At 38.1% G+C, this 25,927-nt stretch overlaps 1 protein-coding gene across 2 annotated transcripts; it reads right to left on the reverse strand.

Annotated features, from left to right (window-relative positions):
- Window positions 1-626: 626 nt before the first annotated feature.
- On the reverse strand, window positions 627-25,597 carry LOC120523871 (kelch-like protein 33). 2 transcript variants are annotated; one of them, XM_039745547.1, is made up of 6 exons: window positions 25,514-25,597; window positions 20,701-21,383; window positions 15,167-15,609; window positions 10,266-10,765; window positions 6,731-6,901; window positions 627-1,835 (listed from the first exon to the last, which is right to left on the reverse strand). In XM_039745547.1, exons 2-6 carry the CDS (start codon window positions 21,287-21,289, stop codon window positions 1,316-1,318), a joined length of 2,223 nt encoding a protein of 740 aa, XP_039601481.1. In that variant the 5' UTR covers window positions 21,290-21,383; window positions 25,514-25,597; the 3' UTR covers window positions 627-1,315. The 2 variants fall into 2 exon arrangements, with proteins under 2 accessions (XP_039601481.1, XP_039601491.1); XM_039745557.1 differs by having other exon boundaries at window positions 25,518-25,581.
- Window positions 25,598-25,927: the final 330 nt, after the last annotated feature.

Consider the following 25,927-nt stretch of genomic DNA (forward strand, 5'->3'; position numbering starts at 1 on the left):
AACACTTCCGATAATTCAGGAATAGCTAAGCTACCAGTCTTTACAGAGATGAAACTGTTCTCAATTCTCTACACAGTTTACAAAACATAAGTGTGTGTTTCAGTTTGGAATTTCAAAAAGCCACTTTTTGGCATTACTGTACTGTCACACTTCTTAAGTGTTTGAATGGAGAAGCTGTTCAATGGACTGGATTGAAACCTGGCACTGAGGACATGTTTACACTTACTGCATATCATCTTTGAGGACACATAAACTCCAACATACCATAATTGTTAGAATAATCTGATTCCTATTACTGTCATTCATATACTTGTTTTATATTTCAAACTAGCCATTCCCTGCAGCTTCAGCCCCAGAGTAGTGAAACAGAACATCTCCCTACTCCTGACGTCACGCTTCCTCATCCCCTTGGTCCGCAGCCTCTGTCGCAGATTAGTGCGAATATATCGCTCCTGCAAGTGAACTATGATTCTTAGCATGATGAGAGGTCACAAAATATTTCAAAATGTTCGAGCACATTATAAAAAAAAATGGATCTTAATCCTTTAAGTAGTTCTCTCATTTGCTAGCTAGGTGAGGTAAGGAACGCCCCGAGGCTGGCGTGTGAGTGAGGAAGGCCCCGCCCTCTCCCCTCGGCCTGCTACGTGTCTCTCGGATTCACACAAATAAATTGGAACCACAAGCGAACTATGATACATAGCTCATTGATAGAAGTCACAAAAACAACTGGAATGTTCAAGCAAATTATAGAAAAAAAATGATCTAAATCCGTTAAGTAGTTCTCTTGTGAAAAGCGGACAGACATATAGACTGACGTTGGATTTTATATATATATATATATATATAGAAGTCTCAGTTACTTCTTCTTATAATACTTTGCTCACAATCTGAAGAAAATGAAGAACTATTCCATTCATTCATAGTGATTTTTTTATTAGATTAAAATGCTAGTAATATATATGCAATATTAACTATAGAAAATTATGTGAAGATAATTTCTAGTATGAATACTACTTTATGACAACAATCTTTAATATTAACACATTCATATCTGAATTACTGATATTTCTTAATTATTATGAAGACTTATATTACTATGAAATATTTAATAATGTCAAATGAAAACTAAAACCAATATCTACTGATAAACATCATTCCAAACATTCCTTTCTGAAGATGGTGATCCTCAAGGTCACACAGAATATTAGCAGTTTGATTAAACCATGTTCTTAAAAACTGAATTCCTAAGTTGCATGAAAAATGTTTCACAATCACAATCAATGAAGTGCCATACAGGATGTGGGTTGATAACGGCCTATTGTTTGAGTCGAGCTGGAATTACAAGAACACACGCTGCAACATCAGCAAAGGCTTCAGGAAGGGCACCCATACAGATCCACCTGTTTGTTAGTAGATCATAGCAGTGCATCAGATGGCAGTCCTTATAAGTCTCAGCACAAAAGCCCCCTAAAATATACAGTTTGCTGTCAAGGACTGCAGATGCTGGAGAAACATGAGGTCTTGGCAAACTGGCGATTGCTGTCCATGTGTCCTCCAGTGGGTTGTAGCACTCACAGAGGTACTGGTCAGTATAGCCAATGCATGATTGTCTCAGACCACCAGCCACATAGAACCGGTCTCCTATGACTTGCATGACATGCCCTCCCCTCTCACTCCACATGGAGGATTGGGGAATGCAGCCTTTCAAAGCATTGTACTGAAAAACATTTTTGGTGCAGTTGTATTTATTGTCACATCCCCCTGAGATATAGATTTCCTTATCCCATGTGGCTGCAGCATGACCACACAGAGGAATATCTAGGGGCTCCACAAATCTAAAAGAGAGAGAGAAAGAGAGATCAACATATGAAATTATGGATCTACAACATCTAACAATACATTACCATTTTCTAAGCCCACTGTATCCTGAGCAAGATCACATGAGTCTATCCCAGCAAACATAGGGCAAAAGGGAGGAACAATGTTCTGGACGAGGCTCCAGTCCATCAGAGGAGAACATACTCACACCACACACCCTCTACAGCTTTGCCAACCCACCCAACCTACATGTTGTTGGACTGTGGGAGGAAACCAGTGTAATGTCAATGTCAATTTATTTATAGAGTACATTTAAAACACCAGTAATGCTGCAGCCAAAGTGCTTTAAAACATATATAAATACAATAAAATACAATAAAACACAATACAAACCAGCATTGAAACAAAACAAATAACTAAAAGGAATGAACCATCAATATCACTGAAGGTTACAGAAAGCTAGAGAATCGAAATGCATCTTCAGTTCATTTTAAACAGTTGAATTGAGAGTGTCCCCTTAATGTAATTAAGTAAAGATTTCACAGATGAGGTGCTTCAGCTGCAAATGCCTTGTCAGCCTTAGTTTTAAACTAAGGGATGAGTAAAAACAAGAGACAACCTACCAGTAGATCTAAGCTCTCGGGATGGCTGATGTAAAACCCACAATTCAGCTGAGCAGATGGCAGCATACCCATGTATTGATTTAAAAAACAGCAGATACATTTTAAAATCAATTCTGAAACTAACAGGAAGCCAGTATAAAGAGGCTAAAAGTACAGATACAGAATCAAACTTTCTTGCACTGACCAAAAAATGGGCAGCCGTATTCTGGATCAACTGGAACCTGTGTATCAGGAAATTGCTGATCCCATAATACAATTTATTTACAATAATCAAGCTGAAAAAGAATGAAAGCTTGAGAAATTTTAACAAGATCCCTGGGAGATAAAAAAGGCTTAACCTTGGCCAAACGATGCAGCTGTAAAAAGCAGATTTGACCACAGAATTAATTTGTTTCTGAAAAGAAAGGTTACTATCAAAAATAACCCCAAGATTTCAAACATGAGGTTTGCAAAAGTCCTCTAAAGAGCCAATTTGAGTTTAGCCAGGAGGACCAGCTATCAGCAGTTCTATGTTAATAATAAATATTAATAATACATTTTATTTATGTAGCACCTTTCCCATGCTCAAGCTGCTTTATTTTGATTAAGATCGAGAAAATTATCAGCCATCCCAGATCATAGTTCTACGAGACAATTGTGAAGCCGATTCATTGCAGAGTTACACACAGGAATACAGACCTGCATATCATCAGCATAATAATGAAAAGAAACATTAAACTTCCTAAAAATTGCTTTTATAGGATGAAGATAAATAGAGAATTAAGTAGGGCCCAGAATGGATTCCTGAGGAAAAACACGTTTAACAGAAGCAGTAGACAAAAAAGAGGAACTGAAAGAGCACTAAAAGCCCCTCCGACCACGAATGAACTACATGAAAGGAGGACCCATGACATGAACTCTGGTCTCCTTACTGTAAAGCAGTAGTGCTGCCTCTGCTCCAACAGGCCACCCCATCTAAGAATATACATTAAAAAATTAAACTTATGTGCAACACAACAATGTCTTTTTTTTTTTTAAAGCATGGACTAATATATTGTATAATGTTGCAGATTGCTTGGAATTATAGAACCACTAATGTGGTAAAGGGCATCTCAGTAAAAAAGACCCAGCCTAACTGTGACAATTCTACAAATCAACCTGAAAATCAGAGACCCTGTTATTCATGATGTACAGAGGGTCTACAACAGCTAGAATATGGTGACAAATGTGCACTTTGGGAGCAACAGACCCATACAGAACTAAAGGAAGCCTAACAAATAGGGTTGAAAAGTAGTCACAATTTTATGTGGCCAAAAAGTGACAGTTCAGAATGCTTAGTTAGAAAAGCTGGAGCCGAGTTGTGTATTTAAGGTATAATGTGGATAGACTGGGAGGGGAAATAGTTGAGGGAGAGATAAACAGGACGCAGGGGTGCAGGGAGGGCATTGTGTGTAATAGAGGAGGTGCTGTTCCTGAGCCTGAAAGTCAATAGGTTTTTAGAGCCACACCAAGTCAAAACTCATCGAGTCTTGAGATAAGAGGCAAAAACCTCCTTACATTAGAAGGAGAGGCCGGAAAGGAGATAGTAAGTGATTTGGTATGACGTGTCCACCACACTGGACAGGTCTGAGGACAGACAGGTTTTTGCTTGTGCTTGTTGGATTCCCCATATAAAAACAAAATTGTTCAACAAAGTTGGAAAACATTTGCAGTGTATAAAGAGTAACTCTTTGCCTTTTACTATTTCTGTTAAAATTTAAATTTCTTTTTAACAGTCTGTTCCTAGTGAGAAGTCAAGCAAAATTACACCTTTTATTGGCTAACTACAAAGATTACAATATGCAAGCTTTTGGGGCAACTTGCCTGAAGAGTTGACTTGAAAGCTTGCATATTGTAATCTTTTTAGTTAGCCAATAAAAGGTGTAATTTTGCTTGACTTCTCACTACATACATAATGAGTAACACAGTACAACACCCTAGTACTACAGTCTGTTCCCTTAATTGTTTTGAAATCTTTATAGATGGCAAATTGTGCTTTTGATGCTCAGCTAATTTTACAACTTATAATGTGCAGGAAAGACCGCATAAAATCTGAAACAAAAAATATATCTGTTCCTATAAATAAAATATTTAAATTAAAATGAAACACAAAAAAATGTAAATTCTCTTAAAAAATTAAAGAAGAAATTTTAGATGTTGGAAACAACATGGTTAATTCAAATTGAAGGCCAATTTAAGACAGAATGTAGCCTCTCATTAACAAACAGGATAGCACTAAAAAGCAAAAAGTCCTAGTATGCTCAAGGATTATATTTGGGTAAAACTAGTATATGTATTGAACTACAGCTGAAAAGGTGGTATGAATTGTTGACGGAAGACACTGTAAACACAAAGGATTATATAACTGGGGACAATTTGGTTGGTAGTTTCTCTTTTTTGTTTTACTTTCCTTTTTTTAAACATACATTCTTAGATTCATCCATACACCCATTATCCAGCCCGCCATATCCTAACAACACTGGGAGAACATGCAAACTCCATGCAGGGAGGACCCAGGAAGCGAACCCGGGTCTCCTAACTGTGAGGCAGCAGAACTACCACTGCACTACCGTGCTGCTCTCCATGCTTTCAGTAAAGTAAAATTTTCACTGGCAAGTGCTAATCAACATGCAAGACATTACAATTATGTGACACTACAAAATAAAAATATCAGGTTGAAAGAAAATGAAGGTGGTGTACCCTTTAGTGTGCTATCTCTTAAGTCATTCACTTTTATTATGCCCACAACTGCCCAAGTGAGCTTTGAAGAAAGTTGGCATTGGTCATTGAAGAACAGATATTAAAAATAACATATCAAGGCTCTTGAGACTTCTGTAGGCATGAAGCCTGGAACCAAATGTTAAGGGAATTATGGAACTAACAGTTGTATTGACAGATCACAACTTCTGAGTTTAGTGCATGTATGTGGAAAGGAGACAATGTTAATGACACCATGAGCCCTTCAAGTCGATTCTTCAGATCACAAGCAGGCAACAAACTTATTATAAAACATGAAGGTGATACACAAGTAAAATCTGAATGGATATGTACCTTGCAAATTGTTAACTACATGCATGAGGCAAAAAAATTACCTAATTTAAAAATGCTAGCCAAAGTATCCAGCATTTCCTTGGTATATTTATATCATTATCATATGGTACAAAAGTAAATATTTAAATGTTAACCTTTGTCAGTAACCCCTTACTGGGTCAGAACAATAAACACTATTTCAATGTATTTCCTATTTTAGCATGGTTTCACAATTAGATTAAGAAACTGGTTTCAAGTGAGCATGTGCAATTATTGTTTATTACACGAGGAGAGGCACGGTAACTAATGAGTGTCTGCCATGGTTGTCACAGGTTAACAAACAGACAGGTTAAGTGTTAGTGGCAAAAATGTGAACAAGATGAATGAAGTGGAAGAGCATTTATTTGTGTGAGGGTTCGGTCTGAGAGCATCAGCTATACGACAATTTTGCTAAGGAGCAGGACTAATGACTCTTGGCAAATTCAGTAGAATGGCAGTTTGAATCTACAGAATAATTTTAGTGAGCAGAGGAGAATGGTGGAGAGTCACTAAACAGAAGGAGGAATTCAAGGTGGGGTAAATCAAGAGTGGTGCAGCAACTGCACTGTGAGACTGAGAGGAAGGAAAGTTGTTGTTGGGTGAAGTGGAGTTGCAACAGTGTTGTGGCTCCACAAAAACAGCAGAGGTCTTCACAGGACTGTTCTGCGTATGCTAAAAGAGGTGATAAAACATGACAATGTTATCTCCAAGGAAGGGTTCTGGGGTTACCAAAGGAGGTGGTCTTGTCTATCTCAACTTATGAACTATTAGATGTCCTAAAAGAGATCAGTTACCCATTGCCGGTGGGCACAGGGCATCATACAGTAAGACAACAAAACTGTTCTCTAAATTACCTAAGAAGAAATCCCTGTACCTAGGGTCATCGATGAGGTCCCACTTTAGCTGGTACAGAACTTTGTGTGTAGTGGTAATAGTGTTGTCCCATCAGCCAAAGCACACTTCTGCTACCTGATGGGAATTGTAGTCCTAACATCAGCTCTGGTTTTTGGGTTGCCCCTCTCCATTACAGACCTTTTCCCCCGATACACCATATAGTTTATTTTCTTAGCTGGACAAATGGCACGCACAATGCAAAGTTTCATAAAAAATCTGTTCAGCTGTTTTTGTGTCACTGTTGAACAAACTAACAGCTCAGGATGTTATTTGTACCATATATATCAATACTAACACTGTTTACTAACCTCCAAGCACTGTCTCCTAGTGTATAACATTCCACAGAACTCAAACAATGAAAGTCGTCCACATTTCCTCCAAGAGCATACATCACTCCATTTACGCACACCACAGGAAAATAATTGCGACATTCATTCATATCTGGGAGGTCTTCCCAAGAGTCTTCGTCAGGGTCATACCTGTAATAAAATGAATCAGAAAACAAATGCAACTGAAATTCATGATATTCTGCCTTCATCTAAAATTATTTTTTCACTTGTACTTTGAATATTTGTCTAAATAGTTACAAGGCTTTCAGAGGAGTGAGAGTTAGTACTTCACTGTTCTAGGGTTCAGGGTTAAACTCCCATGTTCTTCCTGTGTGATATTGGCTTATTTTCATTTGTCCCAGTTCCCTCTTCTCAAATAAGAAAATGTTAAGCTAATTAGCAGCTCCAAACTGGTCCAATCCACTTGTAAAAAGGTATAAACTTGTCCAGGTCTGACATTAAGACACTTTTGAAACAATAAAATATAAAATAACTCAAGTACAAGAAAGTTATAAAATCATGCTGGATGAAGCTTTGATGATGAGTAGCAGGTTCTTTGAAACTCACAGCTACTTCTTCTTTCAGATCAAATTTTAGGTTGAATCATTTATTGATTCTGCATTTCAAGATTTTAAGTAACAAGGAAGGGCATCCATCTTCTTTATTTGCCACACACTAAAGTGTGACTAATCACAAGTACACAAAAGTAGACTTCATATCTATGCGTTAAGGATGCTAATACAGAGAATCACTTTAAAAAGCTGTCAACTGACAAAAGATCCACCTGTTGCATTTATGTACGTTCAACTCAGAAATTCTTTAACATGTTTTTAATTTTTTATTTATTTCAGGGGATTGAAAGTGATTCTTGAAAGTGTAAACCTCTGATGTAGTTTTACATATATAGCCATATTCATACTGTCCTCTCATTTTGGGAGCAGAACTGCTGATATCATCTATGTTTTTTGTTGATATTTCTTTCTTCAGGAGGGAAGTGGAAGTCTTTCAGAAAAAACACATCTCAGAAGTGCACCAGAAGTCCTTGGAGTGTGCCAACTCAATATTTTTGCCTTGAGAGAGACGGAATCTGACTTTTTTGGTAATGTGACCTCAACATATAAAGAAGGTAGCAGAGATGGGGAACCTCAGGTCCCTTCTGACAACTGACAAGGAAGGAACATTGCTGACAAGATGATTCCTCAAAACACCAAGAGGGATGGAACATCTTCCCTGCTATCTGTGGCTGAAGCTATTAGAAAGCCTGCTTGGAACATTTATTCTAATAGATGACTTTATAAAAACAGGTGAACTCTGACTCTATTAAAAGAGGTAGTCTCTTCCTTGGTGTTAAGCCAAGCATGTGCCCTGAGCTTGGAATTTAATATTAAAATGGTTAACTCTAAGTAAAACGTGGGAAATTTATTTTGATCACATTTACAGCATTAAAACTCAAATAAAGCTTGGGACAGTATTCTGATGACATCTAGTGGATGAAATAACATCATGCTGCAAAACAATCATGGCCTTTTCTATGCTTTCTTTCAGTTTATGGTAATTTATCAATAATCATGAATTGGACAAGCACAATGGAGAGTAAATGAAAAACTGTAAAGCCAGTTTTAGAACAAACTCAAACTGAACCATTAGTTAAATCAAGCGATAGTGATGACAATGTGAATTGGTCATCAGATGTTGACATGGATAGTGAAACTGAAATCTAGTTGTTAAACCTGCCAAGTTATTGTAGTATCCTCTGGGTCAGGACCTCAGAAGGACACACTCCTCAGGCGACTGTCTGAAAGGGTTGGGAAAACCTGGGGAACCAGGACAAAGCAGCTGGGGACACATAAATCTGTTTCATCATTTGAGCGGCAGGTGGAAACAACACAGAAGAAACCCAAAGGCCCTTTCCAGGCTGCACTCCATTAATCTACATAAAGAGATTAATTCTATTCCTCTGTCTCTTGCACCACTTGGTTGTTACGTTATAGCGATCCTCATGTTTGGTAACAGTTTGTTTCTACTGCTACAGTGTGGTGAAGTACTAACTGCGTGGCAAAAAGAAAGAACGATTATGATCAAGCGGAACGACAAGAAAGATTTCAGCCTGCTATGTGCTATTTCACAATGCAGCGCCTGTCAATGTACTTGTCAGGGGAAATGTGGAAGTCACTAAGCCTTATATCCTGACAGCCTGCAATAACACAGTGAGCGGTGCAGATTGTGTTGATCAGACACTGACATTCTCCCATTTCAAGCAACAGAAAAATTATTATTAAGATGTTTTTGTTACACGTAATAACATTTTTTTCTGGCTAAAAAAAATGCAGCGTAATCCTAAGAAGATACCAAGGTCAATAGTCCCTGAGCTGTACAACATTATGTTTTTTGTGTGTGAAAATCAATCCATTCTATCTGTTTTCCTAAATGGCTTATCCGGGAGAGAGTTGCAGGGCAGCTAGTGCCTATACAAGCAGTCATCAGACAAAAGACAGGAACAGAACACACACACATACACATACATACTCGCCAGGGCCAATTTAGCAATGCCAATTCACCTAACCTTCATGAAAACTGGACCTTCCAAAGTAAACCAAGGTGAACTCTAAGTAGAACATGCAAATTCCACACAAGCAATTTCCTTGTTGCAAGGCAGCAGTGTAACCACTGTCACCAATCTGCCACCATGTGAGAAAATATCCCACATAGCTGAGTACAGTCACTTATTAAAAGGTTTGGGTTATGTTTGGTTGAGCATCCAAATTGGTCAAAACACACAGAAGCATCTAAATTGCTAGAAGCTATAGGTACTTTTTCAATATAATTAATCTAACAATCTATTTTAAGTTCAAGTTTATTGTGATATCCAATGCCAATTTAAGAAGAGACAAAAGCTCAGCATCAGGGAAGACAACGACAGAGAATGGACTCTGAGCAGGACAGCAGCAAAAATTTCAGGACAAACTCACCCAAATTCACACATTTGGGGAGAATTTAGTGCTGTTCATTTGCCTAAAAACATGTCTTTGGGAAAATGCGTACTGTAGGTTTTCCTTTGATTTTCAGTTTTTCTCATAAATATTAAATTAGGCAGTGACTCTAGATTAGTGCAGTTTGAGTTAGTGTTTGTGTATGCAAATACCACCAATGACAGACTGAGGTTCTGTCAAAGAGTGCTTCCATCTTTGCAGAGATAACTGGTAGTAAAAGCTGTGGTTCCTGCAATCCTAAATGTAAATGGATAGACTACTGTAATCTGTGTTGGGCTGAATGACCCATACTTTTATCTTCTTACTGTAATGTATTTCTTACAATATTCTTAAAGAGAGAGAGGGTTTAATGATTTGTTTTTTTTTCTATTTGACTAGCTAATGTTTATCATACATAAATCTCTATTTTACACCCTATGCCAATGATGACTTAAGGTGTGGCTGCAAATAAAATAAATCTTCCTACAATTATGCTAAACACACATTTTACTTTACAAACATGGACCAGACAGATTTTTTTTTACCTTTTTACTGATTTCAGAATGTCCCGTTGTCCATAGTAGCGACTTCCACCAAATACATACAGCTGATTATTAAACACTGCTACTGCATGTCGAAACCGTGGGAGGTCCGGTATTGATGAGAGTGGATGCCACTCTGTGGAATTTCTGTTGTCTGCATCTGTGAGGAAGCGGTTGGCAAACCAGAGCATCTTGCTAGGGAGCCTCTTGCTATAGTCATTATTCAGGTGGTCTCCTCCAATGAAGACCAGCACTTGGCCTGGAGTGCGGGCCTTGCACATTACCCCTTTGTTTCCCAAGTTGTACTTACTGCATGACAAAGAGCTCTCCAAAATGCTTTTGCAAGCCAGATTGTCTCTCATAATTTCAGTTGCCCAAACCTCTTTCAGCTCTTTAGGAGACAACAGGGGGAACCTCACACTTTTCATTACTTTTGGTGCCAGCTCTGTTCGAGCATTCTTGTCCTCTTCTATCCAATGCAGAACAGACCAAAACACCTCCATCTATAGGTTAAGGTACACATAAACTTTAGTAAAGTGGTGCATAAAGCTTATTTTCAACAGATAATACAGTAGTGAAATTAAAGTAGAATATTTGTGCATGTGGGTAGCTTACAATGACAGTCACTTAAAATGGTTTCATTACTCTTGATAACCTAAATCCTTTTAAAACTGCTCAGAACATACTAAGAGATGGGTTAATTATTTTATTGACTCATTTTAGTCAGCAATATTTTGCACTGTGTGGTAGGCTGTATTTGGATATAACAGACACAGCTGAACAATGGATAGCATGGCTTGTAGTTAAATCCCAATGGAGTCACTAAGTATGTAGAGTTATCAAGTCTATGTTCATGGACCAGCCCAATACATCATGTTATCTCTCAAACCCCAAAAAAATGCAATTTAGGTTTATACATAAATTGTTCTGATATGAGTGCTGGGGATCACACAAATGACTCTCCAGAGTTGGTACTTGCCTTATGCCTGGTTCTTCCATATAGGCTTTATTAGAATAAGCAAGTCTGAAGAATGAATGAATAAATAACAGAACACATTTATGGGAAAATAATGACTAAGGTTTGTGTCCAATTGATAGGCTTCCTCAAGATATAAAAAGAAAGAACTGATTGAAAAGAGACACATTTTGTGAAAGAAGCATCATAATTATGGAGAAAACACAAATGATGTCCAGGTACATAACAGGAGATCTTTGAAGACTATGACTACGCAAACAGCATTCATTAAGTTTTAACTTAAGAAGTGTTTCTCTTGGGCATATGAGTTAGAAATTATGTTTAAGGTTATTGGTGACTGTGAGTACAGTTGTATGATACCTGTCATATCCAGTAGGTGTCAGTGTGAACAGCTAAAACCTGTCTAACACCACAGCAGATGTTGTTTTTTTGGTGTTTTGGGAGTCTGGGTGATAAGAAGGAATAATTGTACAGTGTACATAGGAGTTTTTCTTTCTCTCTCTCTGTTTCATGCTTGAAGGCTAGAGCACTGCAGATGTTGCTTTAGCTTTCTGCATGCCCGTCAGTTTGTTGCACACATTGCTATTTTTAAAATGTATATTTTTCAGAAGTTGGAATTTGATACATCATTTAGTTGAACTGGTCCTCCCTGCGTGGAGTTTGCATGTTCTCCCCGTGTCTGCGTGGGTTTCCTCCAGGCGCTCCGGTTTCCTCCCACAATCCAAAGACATGCAGGTTAGGTGGATTGGCGATTCTAAATTGGCCCTAGTGTGTGCTTGGTGTGTGGGTGTGTTTGTGTGTGTCCTGCGGTGGGTTGGCACCTTGCCCAGGATTGGTTCCTGCCTTGTGCCCTGTGTTGGCTGGGATTGGCTCCAGCAGACCCCCGTGACCTTGTGTTCGGATTCAGCGGGTTAGAAAATGGATGGATGGATGGATTTAGTTGAACTGTGATTAAAATTACCGCACGCTTAGTTAGAAAGCTGTGCTTGATATATTTGAATTGAAGAATTTTAAGTGAAATATTCACACAAGTAATTAGTGGGAACAGTTTAGGTACATCAAGTACTGAATTATTCAAGTGTCGTTTTGTTGGTCTAAACTTTGCTTTAAACTGTTTGTCTTTTATTTTTCAGGTGTATTTTGAATTGAATAAAAATGTCAATGAACATTTTCTGTTTATATGCTTCCTAGTAATTATACATCTAAATAAATAAAAATAAATTCCTTGTTAGGAAAAAGAGTTAGTGCTACTGCTTCTTGCATTTTGGGTTTGAAAGCTGCACCTGAGTCATTGCCAGTGTGAAGTCTGCATGGGCTACATGTTAGCTTGTAATTATCTCCAAATCCGCCAGTTTTCATCCTAAAGAGGTGAATTCTACTTAAACGGTGTTATTAAATTAACCCCATGTACTGTACGTCAGCATGGGCCCTGTAATAAACTGATGCCTCTTCCAGAGTTAGTTCCTGACATGCACCTGGTGTTGTTGGGACACATGCTGAACCCTCATGACCCTCAAATATAGTTGGTGGATATTATAATATTATGTTATCATATTTAATAAGCACAAGTAACACAGGACAACATATTTTTAAAAAGTTTTGGTTCCTGGAAAATTTTCAGTGATTATGATAGACAGCTTCAAGCTTAACACAAATATTGACTGTATCACACAGGAATCTGGAGATACATGAGATTAACTTCTATTGAATTTATCAAATTTGATTGCTTAATAACACTTAACCTTGAGCTAAAAAGGTTTTGCTGATGATTTTCGTTTGTACTCAGCATCTGAAGCTTCTTGTTTCCATGTCCAACATTATCTGGACAGCATTGATAGTGTCCACTTGCCCTGATACCACTTTTCTATCATGGCAATGTCCAGGTGAAACCTTTCACAATTTTTATTATTGACTGCACCAAGATTAATAGAGAAGAAGTCCAGCTGTGAAGGAGAAAGTTAATCTTTAGAAACATGTTGCACTTTATGGTCTTGTAGGCTTAAAGTTTGTTGTCAACCAACAAGAAATTGACAAAATATATTTGTCGTGGTGACAAATGGGTTATGTGATGCACGTTTCTGCACTAAAAGCAAATGCTTATGGAGTGGCCACTTTTTGTAATGTTACAGTAATGAGACTCTTTTGCACGGCTGTCCCATTTGCAAATGAATCAACAGGAAATGGTTTATCTGAACTGCATTCCTAGCAGCAGTGTCACTACTTTTAGATCACAACAGCTGTAGTCAATTTATAAGTATATGTATTGTCACATATGTGCGAGTAGGAGGAAGCTTAGTGGACCAAGTCAAGGTAATTACCCCCCAGGCCTGGAGGTGGCAGGATGCACTAATGCTACTGTTATCTCTGTAGGCCAGATACGGGAAAACCAACCAGATGCAACATCAATAATGTCACTTCTGGTTCCGATGCCATGAAAGATGTCACTTCCTTTTCCAGCCTTTAAAGCTGTCATCATCTCAACATCCCGTCAGTTCAGTTCAGGGCTCAAAACAATACACATGGGTGCTATTTCAAAACCCTTTTGCAGCCAGGGACAATATATGGGTGGCTGCCCCAACCCTTTTTGTGTGTGTCGAGGCTGTTCATTTCACAGTATATTTATAATAAAAGAGAAAATCACAATTCACAACTGCAATAAAAATTATATTTGACGGGAAAATTTAAAGGTGAGGCCGCATGGTGACGGAGTGGTAGCACTGCTGCCTCGCAGTTAGGAGACCCGGGTTCGCTTCCCAGGTCCTCCCTGCGTGGAGTTTGCTTGTTCTCCCCGTGTCTGCGTGGGTTTCCTCCGGGTACTCCAGTTTCCTCCCACAGACCAAAGACATGCAGGTTAGGTGCATTGGCGAGCCTAAATTGTCCGTAGTGTGTGCCTTGCGGTCAGCTGGCGCCCTGTCAAGGGTTTGCTTCCTGCCTTGTGCCCTGTGTTGGCTGGGATTGACTCCTGAAGACCCCCGTGACCCTGTAGTTAGGATATAGCGGGTTGGATAATGGATGGATGGATGGAATTTAAAGGTGATTTTTTGTGATCAGCAGGCCAAAATCCGTAAGATATAGCCAAAAAGTGTTCAGGAAGCAAAATCTTCTTTGTCCAATGTAATTTAATTCTAATGAGCCCAATAACCAGTTATTTGCCAGAATGTGTACAAATTTATTATTTAATCTTATGTTAGCAATGAATATCATGATTTAAGTCTTCATTGTATTGGTTGGTCTTGATAATAAGCTGATGGTTATTGGCATTATATTATAATTATTTGTTCTGTTACTCACAGTTTCCAAGTCCTTGGTTCAATTGTCAGACTGGACACTGTGTGGAGTTTGTAAAATCTCCCTGTACCGGTACCCTGTACCTTGCGTGACTTGATTTACCCTCCCTATCCTAAAGACATACAAGTTATGGAAACTAATAAACCTAAATTGACTGTTTGAGTGAAAGTGGGCTATGATGGCGTGTGCCCTTGGATTATCACTTTGTCTAAAGCTGGTCTCTGTCTTGTGGCCAATGATGCAGGAATAGGCTATAGCTTCCCATATTCATGTTTTGGAATAAGAAAGACTTATAAACCGAGTTTTTTTGTTAATTTCAGGAAATTAGGAATTCCAAAATGTAGACAAGCCAAGTAACCATTTGAATGCTACAAATAAATTTCATGTTTGGATTCACTACATGCCATTTTCTTCATGTCTTTTATTTGTTAATTCCTTGAATGAGTAGAAAACATGCATGTAAGCAAAGTAGTTAGGACAACCCTAATAAATATCATCTCTTGTAAATTTTAGATACTTTTTTGTCAACTGGGAAATATGAAATAAAATTCTAAGACAACAGCAATACTATATCATTATTAACGTAAATACTGTTAAAATTACATATGCAGCCAAAAGAAAGCAAAAGTTAGAAAAATACCTCAGTTGAAACACAGAGACCATCATTCTCCAGTAAATTAGCAAGTTTTTCTGCAGAAAGGTCTTGGAATTTTGGCAGCAATGACACTTTTCGAAAGTTGTTCAAGATGTACTGTTCAACATAATTCATAAGATCAGTCAGATTGAATGCCTCAGCTAAAAGTAAGCAATCGAGACAGTACTCATCATTGATCTCCTTCTGTATGAACTTAGTGCAGAGAGGCAGGGCACTTACGACTTGATACTGTAAAACAGCCTCCATCACCTCAAAGATGTTATCCCAGCTGAGAGAGATTGTTCCAGAGTAAATGAAATTCAGAATCGTAGAGAGAGTAGAAGATGAGAGGGAAGTCAGCTTCACTATGGATTGCTGGGATTCTTTCATGCCACTAGAAAACATGGCATGAAAAAAATCTGCTCCTGCTGCCAGAGCTATGCGATGAGCTAGGCCAGGAGACAAAAAGATTTGATTCAATAAAATTAATGAATTCTTTTAGAATAACTATTAAATATGTCTTAAATAATTATATTTTCATATTGCATGCAATCTATATTAAAGAATATTTCTGTGAATTTATTTAAAATTCATTTTTTCACAAAGGTTTAACAGTTTGGAAAATACTTCATTCTTTCTATGACTAAGCAGCTCATATCTTTAAATATGCAGTAGAAATCAGCTTTGACCACTGACTCTTTAGTAAAAACCATCACGTTCACTGATCACACCATCATTATTGGACTAATTACGAATGGAAATGAAACATTATATAGAAAAGAGGTGACTTCTGTGTATTGGTGCACTATCAATAACCTGTTACTCAAAACCACCAAGACAGTGTAACTGGAAACTGACTTTTGCAAAAAGCAGGTACAAACTTTCCCTCTGGAAACAAATGATTCAACAGTAAATATGGTGGAATGCTTCAATGTCACTTTCATTCATGACATTAACACCACTTCCACGAGTAAGAGGGCTCAGCAGAGGATGCATTTTTATGCCAACTAAAGAAATGAAATATTTCTCAGCCCTTCCTAGTACAATTCTACAAAGCCATAACTGAAAGTGTGATTATAGTCTCCATTGTTACAGTGTAATTCAAAGTAAATGACAGCATTTTGTGAGGTCTTCTGAGAAACTAATTGGCTGTGCTCTTCCATCTGTGTCATACTTGTATGCTCCTAGTGTTTTAAACATTGTCTAAAGAATCACCACTGACTCATCTCACCCGGCTCATCACTTGTTCCAAAAACTGCTTTAGATCAATTGAAACTGAAACTAACAAGACAACTAAACAGTTTATTTCCCAGACTCACAGCCCTTGCTATTCAATAATTCAACCTGTCTGCATTGCTTAATTGTGTGTTCTTCCATATACTGTAAGAAGATGTGTGTGTGTATTTGTACAGCATATTTGCCCAGTGGAGCCTGGGTGGTCTTTTGGCCTTGGAATCCCTACATATTTTGTTTTTCTCCAGCTTATCATTTTTTTTTTCCTCCTCTGGTAATTTTTTCTTTTACACTTTGAGCTACATTCTATAACAGTGGTCTTAAAACTCCAGTCTTGGAGGGCTTCAGTGGCAGCAGGTTTTCCTTCTACCCTTTTTCTTAACTGGTGACCAGTTTTCACTGCTAATTAACTCCTTTTCCATCCATCCATCCTCTTACGCTTATCCTAGGTCGGGTCGCGGGGGCAGCAGCTTGAGCAGAGATGCCCAGACTTTCCACTCACCGGCCACTTCTTCTAGCTCTTTGGGGGGAATCCTGAGGTGTTCCCAGGCCAGCCGAGAGACATAGTCTCTCCAGCATGTCCTGGATCTTCCCCGGGGCCTCCTCCCAGTTAGACATGCCCGGAACACCTCACCAGGGAGGCGTCCAGGAGGCATCCTGATCAGATGCCCGAGCCACCTCATCTGACTCCTCTCGATGAGGAGAGCAGTAGGTCTCCTCTGAGCTCATCCTCCTTTTCTTAATTAGTGAACTGTTTTTGCTGCTATTAAACTTCTTTTGAATTAATTTGAATTGACTTGCTCTTGAAGACTCAGACCCTCTTAATTGTTTCTTATCCCTTAATTAGATGCCAAACAATAATGAGATACAAAAAGAAACCAGACCATGAGCAGCAAACTGTGTCTACCATATAATATCTGAAAATAATGAAAGATGAAGGTCTCAGAAATGCTGATCTGCTCAGGTCCCCAAAACATTTTAACACTGCTCTTAGAAAATAGAAAATCAACAATTTTGGAAAAATATGCTATTGCACAAATTGAGCAGCAACAAGTCATGGAATTAAAGAATGGGATTAATTAATAACAAGAATCAGCACATAATTAAGCAGCTGCCTGGAGTGAAATTGGTTGGAGTTTGAAACCCTGACTTAATTGGTCTTCTGTTGGTTCACTCACTTCACAATTCATTTCTGTTTGAGTGCCATTTAAGGAAAGAAATGAAGCAATTCAAGGGAACAAATTGTAAAGAAAACAAGTCGATTAAAATGAAATGAAAAGGAGTCACTTTTCCTTGAACCACCACCTTATCATGGTGGAGGGGTTTGCGTGTCCCAATGATCCTAGGAGCTCTGTTGTCCGGGGCTTTATGCCCCTGGTAGGGTCAAACAAGGCAAACTTGTCCTAGGTGAGGGATAAGACAAAGAGCGGTTTAAAAAAACCTACCATGAAGAATAAAAACTTTGGACGGTGTTTTCCCTCGCCCGGACGCAGGTCACTAGGGCCCCCCTCTGGAGCCAGGCCTGGAGGTGGGGCTTGATGGTGAGCACCTGGTGGCCGGGCTTGCACCCATGGGGCTCGGTCAGGCACAGCCCGCAGAAGAAACATGGGTCCCCCTTCCCATGGGCTCACCACCTGTAGGAGGGGCCAAGGAGGTTGGGTGCAGTGTGAGTTGGGTGGTGGCCGAAAGCGGGTGCCTTGGCGGTCCGATCCTCGACTAGTGTGCGAGTTTGAGAGGTTCCGGCTAGATATAGTTGGGCTCACCTCGGCGCACATTGTAGACTCTGGAACCAATCACCTTGAGAGGAGCTGAACTCTCTACCACTCTGGAGTTTCCCCCGGTGAGAGGCACCAAGTGGATGTGGGCATACTTATTGCCCCCCGACTTGGAGCCTGTTCATTGAGGTTCATCCTCAGTAGACGACAGGGTAGCCTCCCTCTGCCTTCAGGTGGGGGGACGGGTCCTAACTGTTGTTTGTGCATATGCGCTGAACAGCAGTCTGGAGTACCCACCTTTTTTGGAGTCCCTGGAGGGGGTGCTAGATTGGGACTATGCACACACACACGTTCACTTGCACATCATTTGCACATTTCCATCATATTTGCAATATTCTCCAATTGTTTATAATAAGTTGTGGTGGGCTGGTGCCCTACCTGGGGTTTGTTTCCTGCCTTGCGCCCTGTGTTGGCTGGGATTGGCTCCAGCAGACCCCCGTGACCCTTTGGTTAGGATATAGCGGGTTGGATAATGGATGGATTGATCTTTAGAATAAGTGTTTAACCTATATTATTTATGTTATTTGAATGTGATATTGTGTTATGTTATTAGCAGCTCCAAAGCTACAAAGTTAAATTCCTGTACATTAAGACTGGCAAATAAAGCAGATTCTGATTCTCATTTTAATTCTTTACAGCAATTTAGAGCAAATCAGGGAGTTTACATTCAGAAAATGTGTCATAACTGAAACTTCTGCCCTTAGAGTGATGCACGTATGCACTAAATTGTACCTTAACATGCATTTATTAGTATGGAGTGAAAAATGACAGCATGGTGTGACTAACATGCCTGTTTTTTAACTACTATTTTAACAGCATTATCCTTCTATTTCTGCTAATCTGAATTAATAACAGTTCAATCTATCAGTTGTATTTGTTCTAAATTACTGACATGTTGGATTATTTTCAGTTATAAAGCTTAATAGCCAGTGGCCTCTTATGGCCCTTAATTGTTCAAGTAGCTGGAACTGCACACATGTTATCACACCTAATAGTTCAGTGGTGGTTCACAGCCACCTTATTCTTATCCATCTCTTATGTTTTTTGTGTAATATAAAGAGATTTTCAAAAGCATACATTTTATATATCAACTTGTGCCTGCTTAACTACCTCTTGAACTGTGTGGCAGAGTTAATTTTGTAATGGTGGCATGGTAAAGATATTAACAGATCATTTACAGTACATCAGCAGCAAAATGAGGCAAAGAAGCATAACAGATAGCAAATGAATAATGACCCAGTGCTTACCCATGTTCACAACTTTCATTTGGCCCACGTGCCACCATGGAATGATGGTGATGAACTCACCCATTTCTGGCATTCAGAATATAGCCATAAATCGGCCTTTATTAAACCATATCTCAGGTAAACTACAGACCAGAACTGGGCCACAGCACAGCTACAATTGAGCTTTGTGAAGACAATGTGTGAAGCACAACTGGGCCAGAGCATATCTATAGCTCAGCTGTAATAAGCCCAAATATGAAGCAGGCAGAGACACAACTCAACCTTAATAACACCTTATTTGAAGCATGATTTGGGCAAGAGAATGGCCAAAACAAACCGTCTTGAAAACATACTACACTAAATTCTCAAAAACAAAGGAAAAGACTGGTTGTAACCATTTATTTATCTTAACATGCAAATCCTACACCATGGCAAAATATCACTGGTGCTCATCCAGTACCAGGGAAGTCCCAAGCACAACCCTAACAGACAGGTGTTTATACAGCTGTACTTTCCAAGCTCTTCTACAGAAACACAACAGGGATAGATAAGCTCATGACAAGAAAGACAGCTGTCAGCCATGTAATGTTGCATGATGATCAATACTGCCTTTGAAATCAGATGTCCAGACCTGCTATATCTAATATACTACATGTCTATGGTTACATATGGGTCACATTTGGACAGCATGCAAATGGCATGAACACTCCTTCACTCCCATAACTGCAATGCTAAATATACTTGATATGTAAAAGATTGCATCTGGGCTGTTTTTGGCTCACGATCCATATATCATGAAAAAGCTTATTGTGGCTGATTACATCTGGGCTACAGTACATTTGTCATTGCCATGACTAAACCATAACAGTCTGAAGTCAACCGCATTTGGCCGAGAATAGTCTTCTATCTCAGGTGCCAGAGATGAGTTAAAGACAGTGTAACACTCAACAACTTATATACTTTCAACACCCTCAGGCAAAAAAAATCATCAACTGAAGCAGTTAAATCTGATATGTTATGCAACAGATGTCCCATAGACTCCTGTATTAATGTGTTGGACTTACAGGAAGTCGATAATGTTCTGTAACTGAACTGAAAAACGTTTTTCCACGTTAATGCAACAGCTGGTAGAGCAGACAAGCAAAAATATTGCTGAGGAGAAAAAGTAAGTTTAAAAAATGGGGTTTTTCAACAAATCATTCCAAAGGTGTGAATGATTAATCTTATTAGATGATATGTCTATATACTTTCTGAACTAATGACATAAAAAGCGTATGAATAGGCTCAGCATAAATATATTTCCTACCTTCAAAAAACTTCTCATTTACTTGTAGTTTAACATCACAACCAATTCCTCTTTCCCAAAACATTTTCATCTTTTTCATATTCTCTTGTCTTTCCATGGAAGCTATGGGTGTACTCATTTTGATTTCAGAAGATTTTGTCTTCAGCCTATAAAGCTGTGCAAGATGGTCCATCTTGAGATTACTTAAAGCTTCTAATATTTGTGTTGGTTCCATATGATCAATTTCTCCAGTGTAGGCAAACTTTATTAAAGCTTTCAAGCCATTCTGACTTGTTATACCATCTAGCTTGATAGTTTTGGTACCATTCATATCAGATATCATAACATTAGAACCTTCATTTTCCATCCATTGGCAAGCAAGCTGACTTACACATGAAAGAACTAGAAGATGAACTTTATGAATCACACCTTCCAGTACAATTGTAGAATCCACCAAAAGTTCTGCAACTCTCATGTCATTCAAATTTTGGAAGAAGGCATCACAATGCTCTGGGTTAGAAAACATCTCCATAGATGCAGCTGCAGTTGGTGAGTTTTCATTTGAACTGTCGTTAACTTTGAATGGAGACATTTCAAATCCTGACCACATGTCACTAGGAAATCACTTTAATGTTATGGAGTTAAAGGCAATGGTTTAATTACTAAGAAATTCTTTTCTTCTCTTCTTGCTTTATAGGCATTTGCTGTAGATAAGTAAAATACATAAATTTATTACATGAAATTTAGTATGACTTTTTAGAATATCATAAACTACAATTTAACAATTTCAATTATAGCTAAATAGTATCTAACATTAGATAGTAGCAATTATTTAAATTTTGCTTGATTCATTTCGATTATGTTTCACCCCACTTAACTAGTTTTCTCATTAAGAAATACTGGTGTCAAGTTAAATCCTATAAGAAAGTTCAGGATCAAGTGCAAAGCAAATTCCTAGGCTTTGGTTATGCTCATTCAGAATTTCACCTATGGGGACAAATTCACACAAATTTGTATACTGGAAAATATCCGCATGCTGGTCCTGCTTTAGCCTAGTAACTCATCTTTCTGATACTGATATGCTTTTTCTGTGTCACCAAAGGTTTCTTCTTAGAAAATCTGTTTCTCCGATGAGTCCAAAAATAAAAATTGTTATTAAATATATACTGGCATCACTAAATGACTGGGACTTCAGCAATATGTGACTGTAATCATGTGTGCCCCAGCATGAAACAAAATGCTATGCAGGACAGCTTGTGTCTTTTTCTCATTTCAACGAGCTTAGATTTCTGCTCTCTGTTACACTAACTAGAAGAACCTAGATGTATGAATGTCAAACAATTGTTTATAAAAAGTATTTACCTTGTTATTAAACAACATTAAATCACAGTGGAATTAATTTAGCTTTTTTGACCGAAACAGTAGAAAAAGACAAAGTGAAAACAGATCTCTGCAAAATACTGTCAATTATTTACAAATATACTGAAAAGGACAACAATAATATTCATTCCCTTCAAATCAGTATTTAGTAGATGCATTTTTGTCAGTCATGACAGCCTTCAGTCTGTGTGCACAGGTCTGTCTCTAACAACTTTGCACATCTGGGTACTGCATTTCCCCCCCATTCTTCTTTGCAAAACTTTTTGAGATCTGTCAGGCTGGATGGGAATTGAGAGTCAACTGCCTTTGTCAAGTCAAACCACGGATTCTCAATTGGATTGTCATCTGGAATCAGCCATTCCTGGACATTAACATTATTGTAATGAAGCCATTACTGTGTACCTTTGGTTTTATACTTGGGGACGTTTTACTGGAAAACAAATGTTCTCCCAAGACACATTTATTTCTTGAAGACTGTATCAGGTTTTCCTCCAAGATTTCTCTGTATTTTGCTGCATTTATTTAACCCTCTGCTCTCAAAAACCTTCAAGGACCTTCTGCAGAGAAGCAGCCCAACCGCCTGGTGCTGCCATCTCCATGTGTCACGGTGGGGATGGGGTGTTATTAAAGCTTAAGCTTTGTATTTTTCAAGTTAATGTTATTTTTTTCACAATACTGTAGTATAAATGCCTTTGCCACATGAAACTGTTTTCTATAAATTAAGAAAAAGTTATATTGCCCACATTGGTGCTTTATATTATAGACTATGGGGCCTGAAGAAAAGCTTTAAACTTACCAAATACATCAATTGTTCAAGACAAGACAGTTGTGAAGTATTGATCTGCATCTTGCGATTACACACACTTTGTAAAATAATGTATACATGTTATTTGTGAACATAAAACCACCAATATTATGATATTCAGCAAAAAGACCAGTTCCATCTCCCACCCTGAGGGTGGTTTCCTCTCAAAAGATCAAAGTACAGTAAACTGTTCCTGTCCTTTGGTTGGTTTGTTTTGATTTACTTCCATATTTATACCAGAACTCACATAAGCAAATAGAAAATATATCCTTACCATGAGAAAAATAGAACCAGGAATATGCAATAAAATAATTATTTCCAGATCCCATTAGTTGTCACAAACATGTGTCAGAATTAAGAAAGGCACAGATCAATACTTCACAGCTGTCTTGGCAATGAAAATAGACATACTGGGTAAGTTTTTATACCTTTCCTCTGTGCTCTATAATCTCCTTTGTAAAAGCATAGTGTGGAAGTTAATTTTTTAAACTCATATAAAGCGCTTAACTTTTGAACACAATTTCACATGTAAATGCATATATAGTACAATTGTGAAGAAATAACCAACTTGAAAAATACTGAACTTATTCATTAATAACGTGCAGTACTTAAACATGCCATTTAGTCTAATGGACAAAAAGCTCAGTCTTTGTCTCATCAGACTGGAGAATCTTCTTGCCATTAATGTCAGAGTTTCTCATGTCCCTTCTGGCAAACTACAGCTGAGATCATATGTTAATTTTTTTAATAGTATCCACTCTCTCATAAAGCTATGAGTAGGGAAGCACCCAGAAAAAAGCTGTCACTTGAAGGCTTCACTCACTACTCTTCTTCTTGCATTATCACTCAGTTTGTGTGGATGCTGTGCTCTAGCAGATTTACAGCTGTGCCATACTTTTTCTATTTCTTAATGACTGATTTAACACAACTCCAAGGGATATTTATTCACTTAAATATCTTTTTTTGATTCAATCCTTGACTTGTGCTTTTCAGTCTCCTACTGCTTGGAGTGTTCTTTTGTCTTCATTGTGTAGGTAGGCAACTACTGTATACGGACTCTCCACAAGTTGAACCTTCCAGATAAGGTGCATTTTGGTTTAAACACTTTGACTATAGACATTTAACTTGTAATGTAACTTCTTAAACTAATTAGTTGCCACCAGCGATGATTTAGTTGTATCATATTTAAGGGACGGGCGGCACGGTGGCGCAGTGGTAGCGCTGCTGCCTCGCAGTTAGGAGACCCGGGTTTGCTTCCCGGGTCCTCCCTGCGTGGAGTTTGCATGTCCTCCCCGTGTCTGCGTGGGTTTCCTCTGGGCGCTCCGGTTTCCTCCCACAGACATGCAGGTTAGGTGGATTGGCGATTCTAAATTGGCCCTAGTGTGTGCTTGGTGTATGTGAGTGTTTGTGTGTGCTGCGGTGGGTTGGCACCCTGCCCAGGATTGGTTCCTGCCTTGTGCCCTGTGTTGGCTGGGATTGGCTCCAGCAGACCCCCGTGACCCTGTGTTCGGATTCAGCGGGTTAGAAAATGGATGGATGGATGGATATTTAAGGGAGTGAAAACTTATATGATCGATTATTTTGTGATTTGTATGTACTGTGCCAAGTTCATCGCTCAGTCATTATATATATATATATATATATATATATATATATATATATATATATATATATATATATATATATATAGTATATTATATAGTTTCACTAACTCCCCTGTACTATCTCATTAACAGTGCTAAGTTAAATGTATGGCACAGGTGATGGAAATGTTTGCCTTAATAGCTTTAAAGGATGGATTCACATATATGCTGAAACAATCTGTTGTATAAGTGATCAATTTGAATTTTTTTTAATCACTAAAGGAGTATCTAGGCTACTCCTACTCCCCCATGCCTCAACCTCCAAAACTAAGATCACAGAAAGGTGTGTTGGGTTGCTCACTTAAGTGGCCTTGAGAAAGATCACAGAGTTATTGAAAATCATCCACCGTTGACAGCTACCCTTCAGCCCCAACCACCCAGAACCTGTTGAGATCCATATGTTCTTTTTCAAATTTGTACAGTGACCTTGGTGCTTAAAGTACTAATTCTCATCCTAAAAATATCATGAAAGAAAGGAAATATTTCAAACAAACAGTATTATTTTCTGGTAATGCAAGGTAGTCAACATCTAAAATTAAAAAAAACACACACATACCCTCTCAAAGCACAAGTCAATTTAATATATAAAACAAAGGCAACATTAAAACTTTACTTGTTTATTATCACAGATTTATTTATGCTTACATAGAATTACTGAATTATATCCTAGAAATATGTATAAAACGTGTAAAGGTGTTAGGAAAAGAATAAAAATTCAGTTCTGCATATTAATGTATAAATTTGTGGAGTATATATGTTATGCTTTCATTATGTAAGGATGAACTATGAAAAGATCAGGATTCAGAAAATGGGTGGATGAACCTATTGAAGTACTGTATATTTAATCCAATCTGATGTTCCAAACAGTGAAACAGCCAGAATTTACATAGCATGCAAATGATAAACTAATACTTTATATGCAATACGCAGTACTGAAACAAATAAGGATGACCATGTTAGTATTGTAAAGTGGTTAGTATTTCAAAGTTAACTTGATAGATCTTACCTACAGTTAGATGTGGAGCTTCTCAAATTTAGCTCTTGCTTTCTTTGTATTTAGTTAAGTCTTCACTGACAAAGTGACCCTCAGGCCTTGGCACAGATATGGAACTGAACATCTAATTATAGCTTCTAGATCTCTGTTGAATATTTTCACCTGAAATGGTGTCCAAGTACTTAAACAATGCTTTTAATTGCTTAGCAGTAGTACTCAATGTAATATGATACAAAATGTAAGTCAGAAACATTTGTAGAGTACTTTGTCAAGTTTAGACAGATTGAAAAATTAAATATAAATTTGATAACCTAAATGTTATTCCTTATGTTTTATTTAGGCAAATAGCAAAACGCAGCTTGATAATGCAAGAAACACAGCTGGTATGAAGGTTTAGTTTGTTTGTTAACAAAATAAGGAGGAATG

This window comes from Polypterus senegalus, chromosome 1 (assembly GCF_016835505.1).
Source record: "Polypterus senegalus isolate Bchr_013 chromosome 1, ASM1683550v1, whole genome shotgun sequence".
Classification (NCBI taxonomy): domain Eukaryota; kingdom Metazoa; phylum Chordata; class Cladistia; order Polypteriformes; family Polypteridae; genus Polypterus; species Polypterus senegalus.

Excerpts from the sequence above, each read along its gene's own strand:
- LOC120523871 (XM_039745547.1), bottom strand. The coding sequence starts at position 21,289 with ATGTGGTCAGGATTTGAAATGTCTCCATTCAAAGTTAACGACAGTTCA. Across the intron at positions 10,766-15,166 it reads GTCTCTGTGTTTCAACTGAG|ATGGAGGTGTTTTGGTCTGT; the intron begins GTATTTTTCTAA and ends CTTAACCTATAG. Across the intron at positions 6,902-10,265 it reads ATTCTGAAATCAGTAAAAAG|GTATGACCCTGACGAAGACT; the intron begins GTAAAAAAAAAT and ends ATTTTATTACAG.